The sequence below is a fragment of the Protopterus annectens genome, chromosome 13.part0 (assembly GCF_019279795.1).
Source record: "Protopterus annectens isolate FY-2018-M chromosome 13.part0, PAN1.0, whole genome shotgun sequence".
Classification (NCBI taxonomy): domain Eukaryota; kingdom Metazoa; phylum Chordata; order Ceratodontiformes; family Protopteridae; genus Protopterus; species Protopterus annectens.
The window spans coordinates 402,497,446-402,518,802 of record NC_056747.1 but is presented as its reverse complement, the minus strand read 5'-3'; the positions used below and the strand labels follow the sequence as shown (position 1 = coordinate 402,518,802).

At 41.3% G+C, this 21,357-nt stretch overlaps 1 protein-coding gene across 2 annotated transcripts in view; it reads left to right on the top strand.

The window, feature by feature from the left end:
- Positions 1-21,357, top strand: part of CUX1 (cut like homeobox 1) — a 3,879,009-nt gene that overhangs the window by 2,297,089 nt on the left and 1,560,563 nt on the right. For both annotated transcript variants that reach the window (XM_044054027.1, XM_044054028.1), the window contains exon 13: positions 5,451-5,499. In XM_044054027.1, the coding sequence (XP_043909962.1) occupies positions 5,451-5,499 (49 nt within the window). The remainder of the gene's footprint in view (positions 1-5,450; positions 5,500-21,357) is intronic.

Below are 21,357 nucleotides of genomic sequence, written 5' to 3'. Positions count from 1 at the left end.
TTCTGATAGCAGCGCACATCCCGGGGTCATCCAACGTCATTGCGGACAGGTTGAGCAGAGCCATCCTGTTACCTCACGAGTGGTCCCTCAAACTACAAGTGGCGGAGAGAATTTTCCGCAAATGGGGCCAGCCTTGCTGCGATCTATTCGCCTCCCCGATGAATGCCAAATGCAGAAGCTATTTTGCCCTTCTACCCCCTCCAGGGGATGTCCCCAGGGACGCACTGATACACGATTGGCCCCCGGGTCTCCTATATGCATTCCCACCTATTCCCTTGATTCCCAGATTTCTCCAGAAAGCCATGAACCTGGAAAGGACAATTATACTCATAGCCCCATTCTGGCCTCGACAGATATGGTTCCCCTTTCTTCGAGCCCATCTAACAGAAGAACCTTGGATCCTGGACCCAGTACCAGATCTACTGACACATTCATCGGGAGTTCTTCACCCGTCTCTTCTATCCCTCAAACTAGCAGCTTGGCTGCTCCACTTCCCCGCCTAGCCAGGTCTGATCTTCTTTCTCCGGCAGTGCAGCGCATTTTGGTTGCCTCTCATAAGGCTTCCACCACAAAACTTTACAACAGTAAATGGAAACGCTTTGTGTAATGGGCATCTAATCAACACTTGGACCCCTTGGTTGCTCCTTTACATAAAATACTAGAATTTCTTTCCATCCTTTTCCATGAAGGGGCCTCTACTTCCACATTAAGAGTGCAGTTGGCTGCCATATCCAACTTTCATGTTGGTGAGAATGGTTCTCCTATCATATCCCACAGGCTTTGTAAAGCCTTTATGAAAGGTTCCTTCCATCTTCGACCTCCTGTCAGGGATCCTTTATTCCCATGGAATTTAAATTTGTTGTTGTCACAACTAATGTTACCACCTTTCGAACCAGCTTCTTCTTGCCCCCTGAAATTTCTGTCTTGGAAGACTCTCTTTCTTGTAGCGGTTACTTCAGCTCGGAGAGTTTCAGAGCTGCAAGCACTGTCTATTAAACCTCCTTACTTAAATTTTCACCCAGATAGAGTTTCTTTACGAACAAATCCGTCCTTCCTTCCCAAAGTATGCTCTGTCATTAATATTAATCAATTCATTGAACTCCCCACTTTCTTTAAAAACCATACCAGTAAGCTGGAATATATGTTACACAAGTTAGATGTCCACAGGCAACTCAGATTTTATTTAGACAGGACTAAAGACTACAGAAAAACAGATCAACTTTTTGTTGCATTTGCAGATAATGTAAAGGGTATGGCAGTTAAAAAACGCACTCTTTCTAAATGGCTTACTGATTGTATAGCCTTTGTGTATTCTAAGTCAAACCAGGCCTTACCCACCAAACCAAAAGGCCATTCTACTAGGTCCGTCTCCACTTCCTTGGCTCATGCAGCTCGCCTACCTTTGGATACGATTTGTGCAGCAGCCACGTGGTCTAAACCACATACTTTCATCACTCATTATAGGGTTGACAAAACCTCCAAAGACAGGACATCCTTTGGTTCCACTGTGCTCAGGAACGTTCTTCCATGAGTCACTCAGGGTGACGGAGCTAGGGACGCTACCCGTGTGTAAAAACAAACGGCGAGATTGAACACTCTCACATAAAGAAGTTATGTTCTTACCATAACGTTCCATGTGGAGTGTTCATCTCACCTTTGTTTTTACATTCCCCCCCTTTCCCTCCCTCACGGTTTGGAAGAACGAGTAGGACTAGAGTCTGGTCCACATGTCTTACCTATTCCGGGTATCTTTCTTTACCCCTAGTTGGTTGTCAGTGAGATGGTGTCTCTGAATGTTTTCATTCATAGCAGTTTGTAGCCTGGATACATTAGGGTTATTGTTTTTTTCTGGTTTGCTTGCAAACTAGATCTGAGTAATGGCAGGGAGGATTGTGGGATATAGCCTGGTCTCGAGCTTCTCTTAGATGCAGAGCTTTGCTATACGGCCGACTCGGAGCCGAGGATCGGCTCCGAACCCGTGTGTAAAAACAAAGGCGAGATGAACACTCCACATGGAACGTTATGGTAAGAACATAACTTCTTTACTTCTGCTTTTCCTGCCATGGAAACCAATTGCCTCATGGGGTCAGAGCACATACTACAAGAGCTGCTGCTTCTTCTGGGGCCTTCCTAAAAGGCCTGGACACAACTGGACACAACTGCCATCCTTGAGGCAGCCACTTGGTCCTCCGTACATACATTCACCAAACACTACAAACTGTGTCATATTTCCAAAGCCAGAACATGATTTGTAAGAGGAGTCCTGCAGGGATTCCTGCAATCTGCTGCTACTTCCTCCATCCTGCCTCCTTCTTAAGCTGTAGTACTCTCCCACAGTAAGAATAATGCAACATGAGAGCAGAAGGACATAGAGTAGTTGTGTAAAATCTTACTATAACCATAGTTGTCCTCTTCCATGTTGTAGTATTCCTTCCCTCCCTCCTATCCCCCTTCATTACATTTCACCTATCTAGAGGGCATCATTGGGCACTACCTAGACTATGGTCAAACTGGGCAGTCAGTTACATTTTTCATGTCTACAGGACATCATTTGGCACCACTTAGATTATTGTCCGACTGGGCAGTCATTTCTGAGGTCTGTGCATGCAGACGTCACATTTAAGGCCTCTGGTTTATGATCCTGCATGTGACGTCCCACGTACTAGCAGCAACCAGGCTGAAGCTTTTCCATAGCAGCCTATGTTCAGGTTGCCTGAGACGGAGGATCCCACAGTGAGAATACTGTAGCATGGAAGAGAAGGACAACTATGGTTATGGTAAGATTTTACACAACTATTCTTTCTAGTTGGGGTGAGTATTAGTAACAGTATCAGTATGTCCAACTTGGTATCGGTCAAAGGCGTTAAGCTAACTTTGATCTTTAACTTGCCTTGGCCTTCCCTGGGCAAGAAACCTGAAAAAATATGTATGTATGTAAAATAAACACCATGATATGCTTTCCATCACTTTCAGTCCTGGTAAGTTTGCTACTCCAAATACTAACTGACTGCTGGGTTTTGGGCAAATGAACCAAGCAGTAAAGTACAGTGCATTATATCACTTCTTGCACTTTGGCTTCTTTTATTCAATTATTGTTTTGCTGCATTGTTTCAGTGAACAACTTCTTTTGTAAACTTGAAGGTAAAACAAGAAGTCTGTATTTTCAAGATTTGTGTATTATCCATTTGATTTCAAAATTTATATAGCTTACAGTCATAAGCTGTAACAACTAGGTTACAATGCCTGCTGTCATACTTTGCTCTGTTGAATTTCTGTAGACTGGTACTACTCTGCCGACTGTTTTATGGTTTGAGTTTATGAATGGGGCGGAATCCATGTAGCACACAGAGTCATTGTTCTTGGACAGTAGTTGTGTATTCTCCTTTATATATTCTTTCATAAATTGTCTTGCTTGTCATCCTAAGTTGACTCATGTAGATGGAAAGTGTGGTCTAAGGTGAGGATATCAACCTTGTTTGGTGGCAGCCGTTATTGAGAGATGCTGTAAACTAACCAGTAATCTGACATTCTTTCGCTAGTTAGAACTGACTGGGAAACTGCAAGAGGAATACATCTAACTGGACATTTTTTTAAGTTGGAAAAAGATTAGGATTTTGCATCCTTATGAAAAGAAACAAAACTTGTGTAAAAAAATAGATAATTACGAAATTACTCAAGTTTTATATTACTATTTCATATTCCTTCTTTTCTGCTGTAACATACTTTTATTGTATGGGGTAAATTTGAACGGACTGTAACATATCTCTTTGTTGGTAGGCTGCAAAGTTGGGATACCCAAAACCAAATTACATCTGCTTTAAGTTGTAGGCCCTGTTATCCTAAGTCATCTGGCTTTCTTGTGGTTTTTAGGAACTATTCATAAAAGGGCTTCTGGTATCATAGGAGCTACCTAGGTAATTTACTCAAACAGTACTGTCCTATTTTCTGCCTTTCTCTCTTCTGCTTTCGGTGAGAAACAAATTTTACTGGTGGTCTCCATGACTTACGTATGTGATAACTACGAAGAGAGGAGTGGTCTCCACATATACATTGCTACAGTATGCAGCTGACTATCACTTCAGAGGTGCTGGGTATTCTGATTTATGCATTTTGTTAATAGAGTAGTTTTATGTTTCGTGGAAGACCGACACACTGCATGCAAACTACTTCCATTTCTGTAAGGATTCCTTTCCAGCTAGCCTAATGGTGTAGGATGTTTGCTTGTCTCATTAATGACACAAGTTTGAATTATTAGCCCATGAGACAGAATCTATCAGGAGAGGAAGGAAAGGAATGATTGTGATTAGCTTCCGTCCTTATGAAGAACTGTGTGGCTTTGTTATTCCAATTGAAACAGTACATTTGGACGAGACCAGAGTACCAATAGCAGCAGTAACTGCTAGTAGAAGATAGGGAAAGCTATTCTGCAGAAGTTGATGCCATAGCTTTATAAAAAGCATGAGACGTTCAACTATTTGGGGCACATATGTTGGGGTTCGGGTGGGTTAAGGGGTCAGGCAGTTAGAAGAATCTTCTTGCTTTGTGAAATGGCGTTCTTTGGAAACTCACTGCCAAGCTTTTACCTTGGTAGTGGGATACATGGACAAAAGACTTTTGAATCTAATTGGCTGAAGGTACCCTGATGAGAGGGTACCAAAATGGTGGAGTTGTTGTAGTACCTTTTGTGTCCTAGTGGAGAAAAGTCTAGCATTTTCTTAATTCCAGTTCACTGTGCTTGCAGATGTCATCGTCAACTACAAAGTTGTTTCCAAACTTCGAATGCTCATTTTCAAAGGAGCTAAATGCCTTCTTGAAACTCTTTCACATCTTTATTGTTTCATATATTTTGTTGCCCTCTTGAGCCTCACTTACCAAGGTCAGTGTTTTTCTGTTTTGAGTAGCAGTCATGGTCTGTTTGATTCTTGTTTTTTTTTATGTTGGAAAGTGTACTTCACTGAATAATTTTAAATGTTGAATGCTTTGTTAAATGCTGCACTGAACAGATATTGTACAAGTCACATTAATGATTTTAGTTGCAGTCCACTTTTGCTTTAATTTTTGCTAGTTTACCAGATGCTTTCTCTTAATATTTTCTTGAGGCCTGACTTGCTCTTTTCATGTGAATTTTCCCTTTTAGCTTACCTATAAATGTATAGTTCTTGACAGCTTAAATGTTGCATTCCTATTAACCTTTTAATTATGATTACAAATCAGCCTGCTGGGAATGAGCAGTAGTGCTTTTCACAAAACCCTTAAGATAATGTGCGCTATCCATTTTGGAGCTGTGTAGTTAACTCATGTCTGTTTATTTCACAGGATGTGGCCATCAGGAATTTTGCACATGTGCTGAAAGGATTCTTTGTTGGCATCAGATGTTAGCAAAATGTTTGCTTTTTGATATATCATTTAGAATCAAATTCACCATGGCGCATTTTTTGCTTGTTCCACAGTATCCTGAAGTCCATGGAGTTCACATCAACAGAAGGTTCAGGATCACAGGTAATTTATCCTCAGTTTATGATGGTCTCCCTACTCTTTCTCTATATCATAGTGAAATGCCTTCATTTGCAAAATAATTTCACATTGTTTTTGAGAAGTTTCTGAAGTTGTCATACTACTAAATATATTGATTGTAAAACAGTTTTTTTAAAAAATAGCTAAGTTTTCACTTTACTGCTTAAGCTGAATAATAAATGTGTTCAGCTTATATGTGCACATGTGTATAATTTTTTAATGTTGCATTCCTTCTGTAAGTGAGGTCCTTAAGTTAATTATGATTGACAGGTATCCTTAGTTTTATAAGTTTGCAGGACATGGTGACATTTTGGTGGTGTGCTTCTAAGTATGTACCTGTGGATGTTACTGTGAGTCTTTGCTGTTAAGATTTTATGGATTTCATTATTGCGTATTACTTCCTGTATATCAGTTGCGGAGAATTATTAAGAATTTTGTACAGCAGTATGAAACAACTTTGGCAACAGATTTTGCAGTAACTATTCATCTTTGACAGATAATCTTCCGTGGATATGTTAATAAAGGCAACAGAATGCATTTTAGCATTTAAGGAATCTAATTGTCATTCTTTTCCATTTTGCTTACTTGAATGTTTTCACTCATTATTGTGAACTCAATTACTGATTGTTGCTGTATTCCCTGAGTGGTTTTAGTGACATGTGCCTACGTCACTGGCTTCGCTGTTCAGAATGACAGATACAAATAAAAATTTTGGTTTTATAATTTGTACTCTGATTCCTCACATCTCTGTTGAAACTGTCTTCCCCACCCCCCTCATTTTGGTTTCTATAGCTTGTGTGTTGTTAACTCAAGGTTCCCTTAATTTGACTTAATAGCAGCAGCCTGCATTTAAAGTGGAACCTGTGTGTTGAGAGACAGCCTTACAAGACTATCTGCAAATATATAGAGCTGAGTATATTTTTCTGTATTATTCTGTATTATAGAGCTAAATTGTTGCTTAGATATCTGTTGTCTTACTGTTCTGCAAATATACAGAGATCAGTATATATATTTTTGGCTTTATAACTTGCACTCGGATTCCTCACACCTCTGTTGAAACTGTCCCCCCCCCCCTGTTCTTGGTTGTAGTTTAAATTTGGTGGCTTTTGCAGTGCCCGCCCCACTGTAGATTTGATCTAGGACACTCCCCCAGTCCCATCTCTTTACTGCATTCTACCTAATAAACCCTTTCTGCACTTGCTTTTAGTCATTTTTAATTTAATTACATTTTTTCAAACTGTGTGTGGACTAACATTGCTACATACTCAAGTGTGCCAGCTTGCACTGCATGTGAATTGTTTTTACTACTGTTTTTGCTACTTTTCTGAAAAAAAAAATTGTAAGCCTGTTTCCTACCTTTCCTGTAATTAGTGTTCCAGATACAGATTTGTTGTATCCAGGACTATTTGTAAGCTTCTCTGCCCCCCAAGACTTTCTGTGTTGGAGGGAAGCGTTCTAGCTTATCAGTGGGAGTGGTAAGCACTAGGTAACCTGTCTACCACATAAGGAGTGGTTCTGGCCCAGAATTTGTAGTTATTGGCCATTTGGGCGGTCTTCCATCTCTCTGAACTTTCTGATTTGAAGGCCTGCATTTGCACTTTTCTGTCCTGTAACTCCTAGGCCCATCTCATTTGCTCACTCAAAAAAAGCAGAAAAATTTTTTTTTTTTTTTATCTGCTTTTACTGTATTTGTGTTTCTTCCTACTTTATTTTGCTTTTGCGTCATCTTAAAAGTACTCAATTGTACTTATTACTGCTTGGTGTAACTCATTCTAAGCCTTTAAGTTTAAGCACTTGGGCTTCAGACCAGTTGTTTTACATTAAGAAGGTTTGTGGTCTGCACTGTAGTGGCAGAACAGGTAGCTTACATCCTTCTAAGTTGGGAACTGCTGATTGAGGGCTCAGTGTCTGTTATTCTAAAAGTGTATTAATTCTGGTTTAAGCACTTGGGCTTCAGGCCAGTTGTTTTACATTAAAAGGGTTCGTGGTCTGCACTCTTGTAGGAGGAGAGGCTGGACTCTGCCCTTCTGAGCTGGGAATTTCTGGTTAAAGGCTTATAGTGCCTGCATATTTGAATTGTTTCTTACTGAAATTGGTACACCTTGTTTGCTGTAGCATAGACTAGATCCAGGCCTGCTGAATCTAGCTTTGTTTGTATGCTTGTTGTTTGTTTGCTTATTTCCCTGAAACGCTAATTCCACCTAAAACTCGGCTTTTCAGCGCTTCTGTGGATCCCTAGTGATATATGCATTGCTTACTGTACTTATTTCCTTGTTTCACTTGAAAGAAAGTTACTGTTTGTCGTTTTTGCATTTAAGTTACCTGTAACACATTGCATTTAAGTTACCTGGCACTTGCTCACTAAAGCAATTATATAAGTCGGCACTAAAAAATTAAAAGCACTACACCCTCACAAACTCCCCTTGAGTACCTTGTTCCCCATTGGCCCTTTTTTTCAATTATAAAGGAATTCCCAATACTATTCTAGCATGTCCAAAGGTCAGTTGTCAATCTCCTCTCCGGTCCAGCTGGTGAATCTGGGAATCTTGAGGCAATGTTACAACTGCCTCATGTACACAGACAACCCTCTCCTCCTCCCAACAAATTCCAACACATGTGAGAGATGCAACCATATAGCCATACTGGAGGCTAAGCTGTCTCAACTCAGTACTGGCGAAACCAGTCAGGAGGAGAAGGAAACCACACTCACTACAATTCCAGTCTCACATAGACCTATCACGACAGCAAACCAAACACATAAACACACAAAAACATACTCGGAGGCTCTAAAAAAAAATCTTCCTAAGCAGCAGAGACCTCCAAAGCAGACACCCAAGCAACCGCTACCCCAAAACAAAACACGTGCAACACATAGCTCACAAACCAAGTGTGCCGAACAGTCACAGTCCTTAAGGCTAAACAACACACCTGATACACTTGTAATAGGTGACTCTATCGTCAGGCACACTGACGTCCTGCTCACCAGGCTGAACAGGGAGAAGGTCATGGTGAGCTGCCTGTCGGGCGCTAGGATCCGCCACATAACACAAGCACTCAGGTCACTCCAAGGCAAGTACAAATATGACTCAGTCATTGTCCATGCTGGTGTGAATGACCTGAGATGTACCTCCCTGGACTACATGAAAAGAGACATAGAGGAGCTCTCTGAGCATGTAGCCCAGGCCGGTATGACCCTGACCTTGAGTAGCATCTTACCCTCACCAAGAATGATGCCACAATATGAAGACAAGATGATCAATTTCAACAATTGGCTTAAGTATTGGTGTCATTCAAAGGGGATCCAATGCCTGTCAGCCTGGGATGACATGCTCGACAAGCCACGATGCTTCGCTAGGGACGGCTTGCACCTGTCACCCCTGGGCTTTCGGATATTGGCAAAGGCTCTTGCTACCCCATAGTGCCTTTTTAGGCAAAGCTCAAAAGACAAACCCACCTCCATAGGTATCACAAGGGATAAGAAACTAAGAGTAATGCTACTCAATGCCAGAAGTCTAAACCTCAAGATGCACGCACTCGAAACTCTCCTTAGCATGGAGAACATTGATATCTGTGCAGTAACAGAAACCTGGTTCAAGGCTCCCAAGAGCACCCCAGCACTACCAGGTTATACCTCATACCATGCTTTTCGGCCCCAAAACTTGGACCGAACCACAAAAAGAGGGGGAGTATCAATATTCGTCAAAGATAACCACACTTCCAGGTTGGTGGCACAGCACGAAGCATCAGAGACTATCCATGTGCAGCTAACAGTGGGTAAAACTGCCTTCCAGTTTATAGCCTGCTACAGACCACCCTCCCAAACCCAGGAACCCCACTCGGCCTTCCTGAGAACACTGGAAAATATGAAGGTCTCTCCAAACACCATTATATTGGGCGACTTCAACTACCCAAACATAGACTGGGAGCATTACTCTAGCTCCAACACCCTAGCTCAAAGGTTCCTAGAATTTATAAACTCAAATGCTATGGAACAACTTGTTACTACTCCCACAAGAGGGGAAAACATACTGGACCTGATCATCACCAACATGGGGACTCTATGCTCCAGACCAGAAGTGTATCCCTCACTGGTAAGATCAGACCATAAACTAATCTCACTGGGTATTCACATCCCGACTCCACCCCCTGCCCTGAAAACCACAGTGAAAAACTTCTCTAAAGCAAATTTCACACTCCTCAAAACCGAGGTGGAATCCTTCAAAGCCCCTGGGCCTGTGGAAAATACGGCCCAGACCGCAGAATCCTTTATAAACGCATTCTATGAACACCTTCAGGAATGCATGGATCATGCAATCCCAAATAAAACCAAGACCCAATCCTCCAAAGGCAGACGTCCTGTCTGGTGGACCCCAGCCATAAACAAACTATACAATAGAAGGAGGAAGATACTACATGATAGAGCAAAATCCCAAAAAGGGAAGGCATCTCTGATCAGTATTAGCAAAAACTACGGGCACTCATAAAATCGTCTAAGGCCAGCTTCGAGAGAAAAATTGCACAGGACACTAAGGATAATCACAAGGCTTTCTTTAGTTATGTTAGGAACCTGGGTGGGAATTCCCAGAAATGCTCAGAATTAGTCCAAAATGACAAAAAATACACCGAACCCACAGACATTGCCAACATCCTAGCTGACAGGTTCAGCGCAAACTCCCCACCAAAAGGGCAAATATCTATCCCAGCAGAGTGCTGCCCCCCCTGACATCTCAGATGCTCAGGTAAGAGCTGCCCTGTCCAAAGCAAAAAAACACAGCATCAATGGGACCAGACGGTGTCCCGGGCTGCGTCCTACATGAACTCCAAGAAGAGCTAAACCCAAACATAAAACTACTGTTCAATCTCAGCCTTACTACAGGATATGTACCCAAAGAGTGGCGTACAGCAACAGTGGTCCCTCTCCACAAAGGTGGTGCCTCAACGGATCCTGGAAACTATCGCCCCATAAGCCTGACTAGCTTGGTCTGCAAAGCTATGGAAAGGATCATCATGGACCTCATAAATAAAGATATTGGGTACCTACAGACACTGGATCCTACCCAGTTTGGCTTTGTTAAGGGCAGATCCTGCCTCTTAAACCTGGTTGATTTCTTTGAAACAGTCACCAAGGCCATTGACGAGGGGAAGGTGGTCCACACAGCGTGCCTGGACCTCGCAAAAGCCTTCGATACAATACCCCACTCGGGCATTATAGATAAGCTCACCAGCTTAAATATAAACCCCTATGTCACTAGATGGGTTGCAAACTGGCTCAAGGACAGAACCCACATGGTTAGAATTGCTGGAGCCATGTCAGACTCCAAACCAGTTACAAGTGGCGTCCCACAAGGCTCAGTCCTGGGACCGCTCTTGTTCGGTATATATTTCTCGGAGGTACAGGCCAACACGGAAGGACTGTGGCTGACCAAGTTCGCAGATGACTGCAAACTGGGCGCCATAATCGACTCATCCTCCAAAAGGGCCTCATAGAAACAGACAACTGGTGCCAGAGCCATAGCCTCAAGCTAAACGCCAAAAAGTGTATAGTCATCCCCTTTGGCAAAAACAAAGTGCCCACAAATTACCACATATGTGGTAATCCATTAAGTACAGAAGAAGTAATTAGGGACCTGGGGACCCAAGTTGATAGCAATCTCTCATTTAACAACAACGTGGCCAAAGTGGTTAGAAAAACATTTTATATAGCCCACCTAATCATGAAGGGATTCACATCTAGATCAGGGGAGGTCATCGTGCCTCTTTACTCATCCCTCATCAGGCCCATAATTGAGTACAATGCCCCTTTTGGGATGTACCTTACCAGACACCTGCAGCAACTGGAAAGACCCCAAAAGTACCTCACCAAGAGGATCAAAGGGCTCAAACAGATGCCATATGCTGCCCGGTTAAAGAAACTCCAGCTCTACTCGGTGGCATACCGCCTGCTCAGAGGCGATCTGTGCCTGACGTATAAAGCCATGTCCAACCCGGAATTAATGGAAATGCTGCACCTCAGAAAATCCAAATCCCATCGAGCTACGCGCTCGAGAGACTTGAACCTCAGCATTGAAATAAATAGGACATGCTGGAGGGACAGATTCATAACCCAGAGGCTCCCTTCACTCTGGAATAAAATCCCAGTCCAGGTTAGGCAGAGACCCTCATTGACTCTCTTCAAGAGGAATCTTGATGAGTGGATGGGAGATCGTAGGTTTACCCCGGGTATCACTTCTGTGTCACTGTTAGACAGAGGCACAGTATACTAACCTCGAAAAAGGGCATAGCAAAATTATTTTAAAATGGGTGGCGAAAGCCAAACACACTCTGGCTAGGCTTATAAATGCCCTAGGGCAGATAGCCTAGTATGAACCTATGAAATGGTATATTGCTTGCGGTGAGGTAGATGGGTATCTGATCATTAAAATTTTATTTAAAAAGCTATATCAAAATTTTACCCAGAAATTGTAGCTTCTTTTGTCTGGAGGGGCAAGAGTGCAGTACTAAAGTAATTGTTCTCCAGAAATACCAAACCGGCGTAGAACAAACCAAAAAACTAGAAACATGTTCTACTCAGCAAACTTTAGGGAGTCACCAAGACCAGTTCTTAAAATGAGCGTTTTCGTTCTTTAGTCATACACCAAGAACTTCATCAGATAAATGTAATGCAACACATATCAGGTTTAAAAGTGGTGCCCAACAGATCACAAGCTGAGGAAAAGGGATTTGGATGTTTTTATCATGTGATCTGTTGGGTACCATTTTTAAACCTGATAGGTGTTACATTACATTTGTCTGATGAAGTTCTTTGTGAGGAATGAAAGTGCTCATTTTAAGAACAGGTTGTGGTGACTAAGTTTGCTGACTAGAATGTGTTTCCAGTAGTTATAATAGAACTTAGTCATTTTTACCATTCATTGGTTTACTGAAGGTTGACTTTATTAAGCTTGGAAAAATCTGGATTTTTACAGATGGCTGTTGGGAGTCGCATCATGTGTTTCCACAGTCTCGAAACTTGATGTGCACTATAAGCAAGAGTTAAACTGAGTTTCCCTGTCTTCACTGTTAAAAATCTAAACACCAATGTGGAGTACTGGAGCTAGTCTCAACCTATTTTTGGTACTGCAGCCATGCCCAAGTTTCATCCTGTAGTTGGAAAATGTGGTACATTACTAACTCTGTTGATCACATAGCATGGTTCATAGCCCAGTTTTTAAATGACTGACTGATTATGTGCATCTGTAAAAAAAAAAAAAAAAAAAAAAAAAAAAAAGGTATATATTGGGAACTTACTTAAGGACAAATTTCTTCCTAGGCATTATTTAGCTCTATCTTTCCCATTGTTTGTCACCACATACTGATTGCTGCTGATCTGTTTGTATGTTTTACATTGCCTGTGCCTTAACATCATCATGTTTTGCTCCACAGATTTATTGTTGTGGCTGCAGATGATGATGTCCCGTTTGCGAATTATAGCTTAAAGTGGGTTCTCCTTTGTAGGAACAAACATACATAAGGGCTGATATCTCAGAATTTTTATCGTATCAAAACACTAGGAAGGAGGAGTTTATTGCTAATATCTGAAAAACAAGCTTTAGCCTGTAAACCAGACTTTGATTTTCTCATTCTCAGACTACCTATTGTGTGACCATGACCAAGTCACTTACTCACACAGTGCTTCCAGGTCATACTTGAAAGTTATTTTTTCGAACAGACTTACTTTGATGCAGAAAGTACTTTAAAAGCTTTACTGTTTTCTGCTGATATTGTCACAGTGTTACCATTTCTTTCAGGATTGCCATTGATTATAAAAAGAAAGATTTTGGTGAAATTTCAAGGAAAGTTTAGTGAAATAATAAAAATGGAATCTTTATGGCTGTGAATGGCTAGATTATTATGCTGTAAATCATCATTGTGCTGTCAATTGTACATTAAATTCCTACCTTTGTAAATATGTTTTCTGAACTAGGGTTTTGTCAATAAGATTAATTCAGCATGCCCTTCCTTTGGTCTTGATAAGATCTTCACAGAAAAATGTGTTCCTTCAAGATACAGTAAGTTGGATGCTTAGACAAAGACTCTGCAATGAGTTGTCTGATCCGATTTTGGTGGCATGCTGTGGCATTGAGGGATAGAGTCTTGAGTATGACTTAGAAGACAAGAGTTTAAGTAGTAGCTCCTGTTCTAGAAAAACTGGGTGAGGGAAGGGTGGGATTGAGTCATTTGCTAGCTTGCCTATGGGGGGGGGCAATTTGCTGACTGAATTCACAACCAGCAAGAAAAGGCTAGCTGGTGACAACAGTGCATTTGAAACACAGGACACGAGCTTGGTTTGCTAAAAATGGTGGTGGTGGTAATCCCGAGTTACAGAGTATGTATAGACCTACACTGGTGACACAGGTGTTCAGTGTTCGCACCAATGAGTGGAGCTAGGGTCATATAGGAATGCTTTGTTATCTTCAAGGAAGATGGCTTCACTGTAAGCTGTATGGGTAGGTGATTGTCAGAACAGGAGAAGGTAGACATTGGTTGCCTGTCAAGAAGCTTGGAGGACAAGGTGAGCCACCATCCGCAGGTGAAGGCTGATATTCTTTATAAGGCCCACACCAAACAACCTTCATTTCTGCATGAATGACCTCTCCTTCCAGTCAACTCTTGCTCATATCAATGAACACATAGTCACTGATAGTCTCTGGCCCACTTGTTCCCTAATTGCTGGGGCAGGGGAGGGTTGATGGAGGGCAGATAGGAAGATGAAAGGCCACATAGAAAAAATTGACATTTAGGTCTTCTAGACTGGGTATTTGTTGATGTTTCTTCTTGCAAACCTGTGCCAGTCTATTTTTCTCTCTTTTGTATTGTATTCTGGAGAACACATGCCTCTAGCAGGTGCATTCAATGGCATCAAATGCCAAGCTAGGATGGTGTATCCTTACACTGAGCTGTTTAGTTTTTATTTTTTCTGCCATTTGTTCAGTTTAGATCTCAGTCCTTAACTTTTACAAGAAAGCTTCCACTTTTGATGACTAAGAAGTTCAGACCTTCTGATTGTTCTTGCAACCACCTGATCATTGACCATGGTCCACACCAACATTGTCTCTATTACATGGGTAAGGAGCACATTGAGTATTGCCATGATTGTTAGCATTTCAGCAGAATATCATAAAGACAGATGGGAGAGAAGCAGGTGTGAGGATTAGCAGGAGGGTCCCCTCTTATGATCCCACAAGATAGGTTTATCTTTGTAGCAGCCCCTTTGATCTCACATGTTTTGCCAACTCTTTCCTAACTAAGGTTTAAGTTCATACTTTTTGTCAGTCTGTGCACATCTCTCACACACTTTTCAGTTTGCATTTTGGGGTGTCTTTTCTCTTCTGCTGTAGTAAAGTGAGTAGAATTGTGGACCAATTCCTTATAAAGGGGCTGAGTGATAGCTTGTTTAATTGTGGCTGGTTCTTCCCAGGCCTTCCACCCCCCCCCCCTCGAAGTCCTAAACAGCTTTGAAGACCAATGCAGAGGAGAGTCCACTGAATCTTCCCACACCAGCAGGGCCCAGAGGACAGGTCCAAACACTGGGTATGCATTCGTTTTTCAGCATCTGATGAGACCAGTCTTTGGCAGGGGCATTATTAAGGACCATGGTCTGATGCCAGCACTGTGTTCATTCTTAGACCACTCCCACCCTAGTGCCATCTCCAGAGAGCATTTATCTTGTGCTTGACCTCCAGCACATTTGTGAAGCACATGCCTTAGCTATCTCTGGATTGGAGTCAGAAGAAGTTCTTCCTGTTTCTGTTTATTTTAAGAAAAGACTCAAAAAGGCCCAAAGGCTGTTATTTCTGAAACAGATATGGATGGTGAGTCCTTTCTTCAGGTTGATAAACATTTCTATAGTCTGGCCTATGTTCCTCATGTATTCCTTCTGAAATATCTTAATGAGTACCTAAGGAAGCAGGAGTCAAAGTATTGTGCTGATCTCTTCCCTGGTGCTTCATCTTTGGATTACACTTTATGCAGGTAGGCACATCCAGTTTCTGCTGCAGCTGTTCTATATTAAGCAGATTTCTTGTTCAAGTTTGCAGCATAGTGGAGTGACATTCTTATTAATCATCCTAAAGCAGAATCCTCTGTGTTAACTTTGATTCGGTGTAGTTTGTAGACCATAACACCTTTCCACTTTATTGCCAGGTAGGGAGCCCAAAGCTCTGGCCTGTGTGGAAAAGAATGCGCTGCTCTTTGTTACTTTGGGGTTTAGATTTTGCTACACCTTGCTTCACCTGTTCAAGTTCCAGCTGCGCTAAGAGGACTGTGTGTTGTAGAAGGTGGTATCCTTTATTTTGCAATCAAAGACTAGCTGGTTAAGACATTCATTTTGGCTTCTTCTTCAAGCAAAGTTGGCAGTGCCATGACTGCTCCCCAGGCTAGTGAAAGCAGATAAGGTACACATAATAAACCTAGAGTACTTGATAATAGTTTTTCACTCTTACTCACAAACACTGGCTAATATACAGTGTATGTACTGTACCTGTGTATTATGTATGTATTCTGCCTATGTTCCAAATTTCAGCTGTACGCCACAAATCTATTAATTACCTTTATTTTTAAATTAATATTTTCTTGTTTGTTCTCTCCACTGTAACTGTTGATGTGCTGCATACCACTGTAAAAACATGTCTATTGTAATTTGTGTGTATACTGATCATGTCTAAATATCCACATGCATCTGTAATTTTTCTGTCTGAAGCTTTTCTCACCAGGCCTCTGCTGAAAAAGAGCCTTTTCGGCTCAGTCAGACACCCCCAGTTAACAAATGTAAAATAAAAAATAAATAAATAAAATAGACTACTTTATAACCCTCTATGATTTTGTCTGTGTGGATGCCATGATTAATACAAAAGGCTCCATTCTGTGTTTGACTGAGATGGTGTGGTTAGTCTAGGCTGTGCTCAGGGATCATGCTGATTTTTCTCAGGAATGAAACTGAGTTTGTATAGCTATTAATACAGGGCCAGACTCTTCTGATACTTTCCAAGGGAATTGTAGAGACTGTCCTTTCTTTGGAATAAGGCTAGGGGTCAAAGTCGGATCATGGTCAAGTGGGGCCCTATGCAGGTTAATGAACCAGCTGCCCCCTAGTCCTACAAAGACAAATTAAAGACAGTTTAAAAATGACCAGATAAGAGCATAAGGTACTTGGTCCACAGAGAGCCTCTCATCCCCACCAGCAGCACACTAGTCTTGCAAAGTTCAATTAAAGGTGCGGTGCCTGCTGCCCTTAAAGAATACCTGTGTTGCATTAAAAGTATGGCGTGCTGGTGATACTGTTCAGCAGTTCCTGAAGTAGATCAGCTGTGCCACTGGGGATGGCTGGCATACAATGACAACAGGTTCATAGTTACTAGGCATGCAGTCTTAAGAGCCTAGCCCAGATTCCCAATTGCTCTAAAGCACGAACTGGTTGCATTACTTGCTCAGTGTCTTGCAGTAGATAAATGAGTGTGGAAAGATTCAAATCCTGCACCCTTGCCATAGGAAGCAGATCATTAACAAATTTGAGCTTTAGTTCTTCAACTACCAGGGTAACAGTTTTTAACCAAAATGCAGAAATTGTTTACAGTTGATCTTATAGAGAAGAATGGACTACAGTAATATGAAACAATGGCTCCATAATGGATGCTGAAGTTTAAACTGTTCTGATCATCACACCAAGTAATGCAAACTGTATGACCTGACAAACATCAGCTCCTTTGCAGTTGCTGGAGGCTGTAAAGAAGGTGCTACAAAATATATTACTAAAATGCTACTTGGTTAGTCTGTATTACACCATCCAGGCCTGTTAATGATTTAATTAATTCTTTAATGTAATGAATAATGTAATACAATTACAGACAATATAAATGCTCCAGCAGCTTTTGTTCAACAACCCACGAGTCATACAAAAATCAGAAATATTACTGCATCTAGCATACTGTTTTTGAGGATATCTTACATGCTTGCATTGCATCTGCATCTCATTTTTGACCTTCCCTATGTCTTCTGTTTCATCAAATTTTGCCATCCCTTCTGACATCACTCAGTACAGGTCTGACCAACTTGAATGGCTAGTTATGCTGTATTGTTTCAACGTACACTTCCAGAGTCAACAGAGCCAGATTGTGGACAAATTGGGACTCAGTGTAGGGGACTTAATCAGGTCCCCACCAGCCATACCAGTGTCCTATTACTTGGCTGTTTTGTCCTGGTTACAATAAACACTCTTCAAACCTGTCAGTATACATAGTATTATCTTCTTTACTTTTACAGTTATCACAGAAATTTGGATTTCATTTAAAACTATTTCAGATTTTACAGAAAAAGTGACAGCTACTTTTTAAACAAAACATTCACATTGAAAACAAACTTAGTGTGAGAAACAATAAATTTTCTTCACTTGAAACTCACATTTAGTGAAATGCATTCGCAATCCATTAAACTACAACAGATGTTCTAGGAATAATAGTACGTAAATAGTACGCATCATGTATTAAAGTACTACTGAATGATTGAAAGTATAAAGGGTGCAGGAATTCAGAAGATAAATGTGTATTGCATTTGCTAACAGCTTGGGACAGGCCACCAGATACAAGTGCCCCTTTTCAGATGCAGCCTGGGAGTTTTGTCTGGTGAAGTAACTTGGCAGAGTCACACAGAAGACAAATGAAGGTTGAGGGAGTCAAACTGTGTACTACAGGAAGCTGTGGTTTAACAGCTCATAACCTTGCTCATCTGCACTAAATGCTAGACAAACTGTTGTAGCTCAAACACATTGCATTCACATGAATATTAACATTAAACTTAGATTTCATGATGTCCATTTTATTCACAGCTAAATAATAAACACAGTGTCAACATTAAGGAAACCAAAGTTCACATGTAAAGAACATAGCTAATATGATGTTGCTCGTGTTTACTACAGTCTGTTTCCTTCTTTTATACCTAGGTACTAGTTACTAGGCTTGTAGTCCAGGGGCCATTGAGGAACCTAGCCCAGATTTCCACTTGCCCCAAAGCACTGTCTGGTTAAGTGACTTGCTATAGCAGAAGTGGAGACAAATAAAAGAGACTACTCCAAATACTCCAAATCACTTACAAAGTTATCAGAACAGATTTTGCATCAACATGTATGTTGTGAAACACAACTGTGAAACTCGTAATTTCTGTGTAACCCCAAGTGCAGGCAATTGATTTAGTTGATAAAGGTTCTTACCTCCTGTACCCAGTATACAGCATTTGAGTCTGGGCAAGTCACTGAACTGTCCTCTCTAATTGGGGCATTTCTCACCTCCCCCCCCCCCCCAAAGAAATGAAGAAAACTCGGCAAAGCACTTCTTTACCAAATGAACTGTAGCCATAGGGGAAGAGAGAGAGAGAGAGGAGTGTCAAAAAAGTTAACTTTTGATGTAGGCTATTCATGTACTACTAGTAAACCTTTAACTTGTGAGTTGATACAATCAAAGAATGATAACCTTACAGAGCAAGTAATTTAAGGATGTCACTTCTGTCAGAGATAAGGGATAGTGGAAAAAATGAGCGTTTCTTCCTTAACATCAGACTAGAGCTAGTTATCCTCATGATGTATAGACAAGTGTTTGGGCAAGGAAGTAAATGCATAGTTTGGATCTGCTGAAGCAAAATGCCAAACTGCATAGATAAAAAGGAATTGCAATGGTATAGCCATGTCTTTTTATTTTGTTGACAAAGAACTCAGATATAAGGTTAAAAAGCAAATAAATTGTATATTGTAAAGCGAATTGAAAATGCCTGCAGAGTCATTATGACAGTCAAGGAGTAATGTTGTATTTCTTTGATACTTTAACAGGTACATGTGTTTTACTTCATAAATTTGGACAAAAAAGGAGGGGGCAGTGAAGGAGTGTGGTTTATGGAAGCTGCCACTAAAATAAAATTAGTAACAAGTTAAGAAAAAACATGTTGAGAAAATATAACTGTGCATAGTTGAAACAGGAGAAAGGGGGCAGTCCTAAGCAAGATGGATCTGAGGCAGTGGTAGAATATAGGATATGCAGACCAGTCCAGAAAATACATCAGTAGTAACCTGTTGCCGTTTGCTTTCTCTTTCTTTATATGCATGTACATATATATCCACTTTGAAGTTTAAAATTCAACAGTCCCTTTAATTTTCTCTGGACTGTCACCGCACATGCCTTTGCCACACAGCATATAACAGTGTGCTTTCTTATCAAGGAGCAAGTATGTGTGCTGTTACTTAAAATCATCACCTAAATTAATAAAGCAGCCAAACTTAAGAAATTCAAAATGCTTAATAGCAAACAAAAGACATTATTTACTGCACAATTTTAAATCTTCTGCTGTCTTTATGCATAAACAAACAAGTCCAAAACTGTAAAAGGCCTAAAAATAAATAAATGAACCATTATGGTGCAAATTTGAAAAATGCACAGAATAAAATTAATCAAACATTACACACTAGCTTTGGCTTAACAGAGCTGAAGTGGAACATTTAATTCAATGTATCTGCTGATGATGCCCTTCTATTCACCTGCTGCTAGTATTCTTAACCTGAGGGATCTCCTGCTAGAAGGCGACCTGACGTCAGACAGTATACAAAAGTCTTGTACTGCTCTAAGTTACGTGGGATGTTGCACATAGGCTGCAGTCGGACTTGGGCCATAAAAGTGCGCACACATGTACCATCCTCAGAACTTTTCGGCCGCCAATCAGAACACCATTCCGACCGTCGTTCTGATCGTTTCAGTGATTGTGACTTCAGCCTTTTCCACATAAGTGCGCTGTTGAGGAATATTTTCTCTTTACTACTGTTTTGATTATGTCATCCAAGAAGGGCAAGTGCCAATGTGGAAGACAAATTCCACATAAGGACAGCCATCTACAGTGTCTCTTTTGTTTAGGGCCTAGTCACGACCATAAGTCCTGTAGCATTTGCCAGTCCTTCGTACCCAACACCCTTAGAACCAGGCTGTCTTCTCTTGCTGTCTATTTAGAGAACGAACAGCTTAAGTTGTTAACTAAGTGTATGGCAGATACCTCTGGGTCTGATGACAAGCTGGTGAAGCACAAGGCCAAGAAACCTCGGCCTGTGGGCTTCCACTGCAGCTCTACCGTCAGACATATCTCCCAAGATGTTAAGTCAACCTGGAGGCACATACGATTTCAGGCATGGATTCACAGGCCGAGCCCAGTTCTGAGGCTGCCTTGACTTCAGCTGTGAGTACGTCTTTGGTGGTAGAACAGACATTTGATCAGGATGCCGCATGGAGGGACCTAGGGGTACCATGAACTCTACTGAGAGAAGAAATCAGGTCAGACACTTTTGAATGCAGGCCTTCATCCAGTCTTCCAACGTCGCATAGGATTGATGTCCTTCTATTCTCATGTTGCAGTATTCTTCACTTTAGGGAGTTGCTGCCTGCAGCACCGGACATCCGGCCAGTATACCAAAGTCTTGAAAGCAGGGGTACGTGTGACGTAGCATGTAAGAGCCATAAACTGACTCCAGCTATATCTGTGATGTCTGCACATACCCAGTTCAGAACTTTTCTGCCGCATTGTGCTTCAGATGTCCAGTGGTCAGCTCCAATAATCCGGCATTTGACTTCGGCCACCCGTTTTTCGACGATCGCTCCTGGCTGTCCGCATTCAGATAAGTACCCTTGTGGGTTTTTTGCTTGTTTCTTTACCTGTTTCAGACTCATGTCCTCTAGGAAGGGAAAGTGTGCTTGTGGAAGATAATTTCCACATAAGGACATGTACGATCAGTGTTTATTTTGTTTAGGGGCAGGTCACGACTACAAGTCCTGTGATATCTGC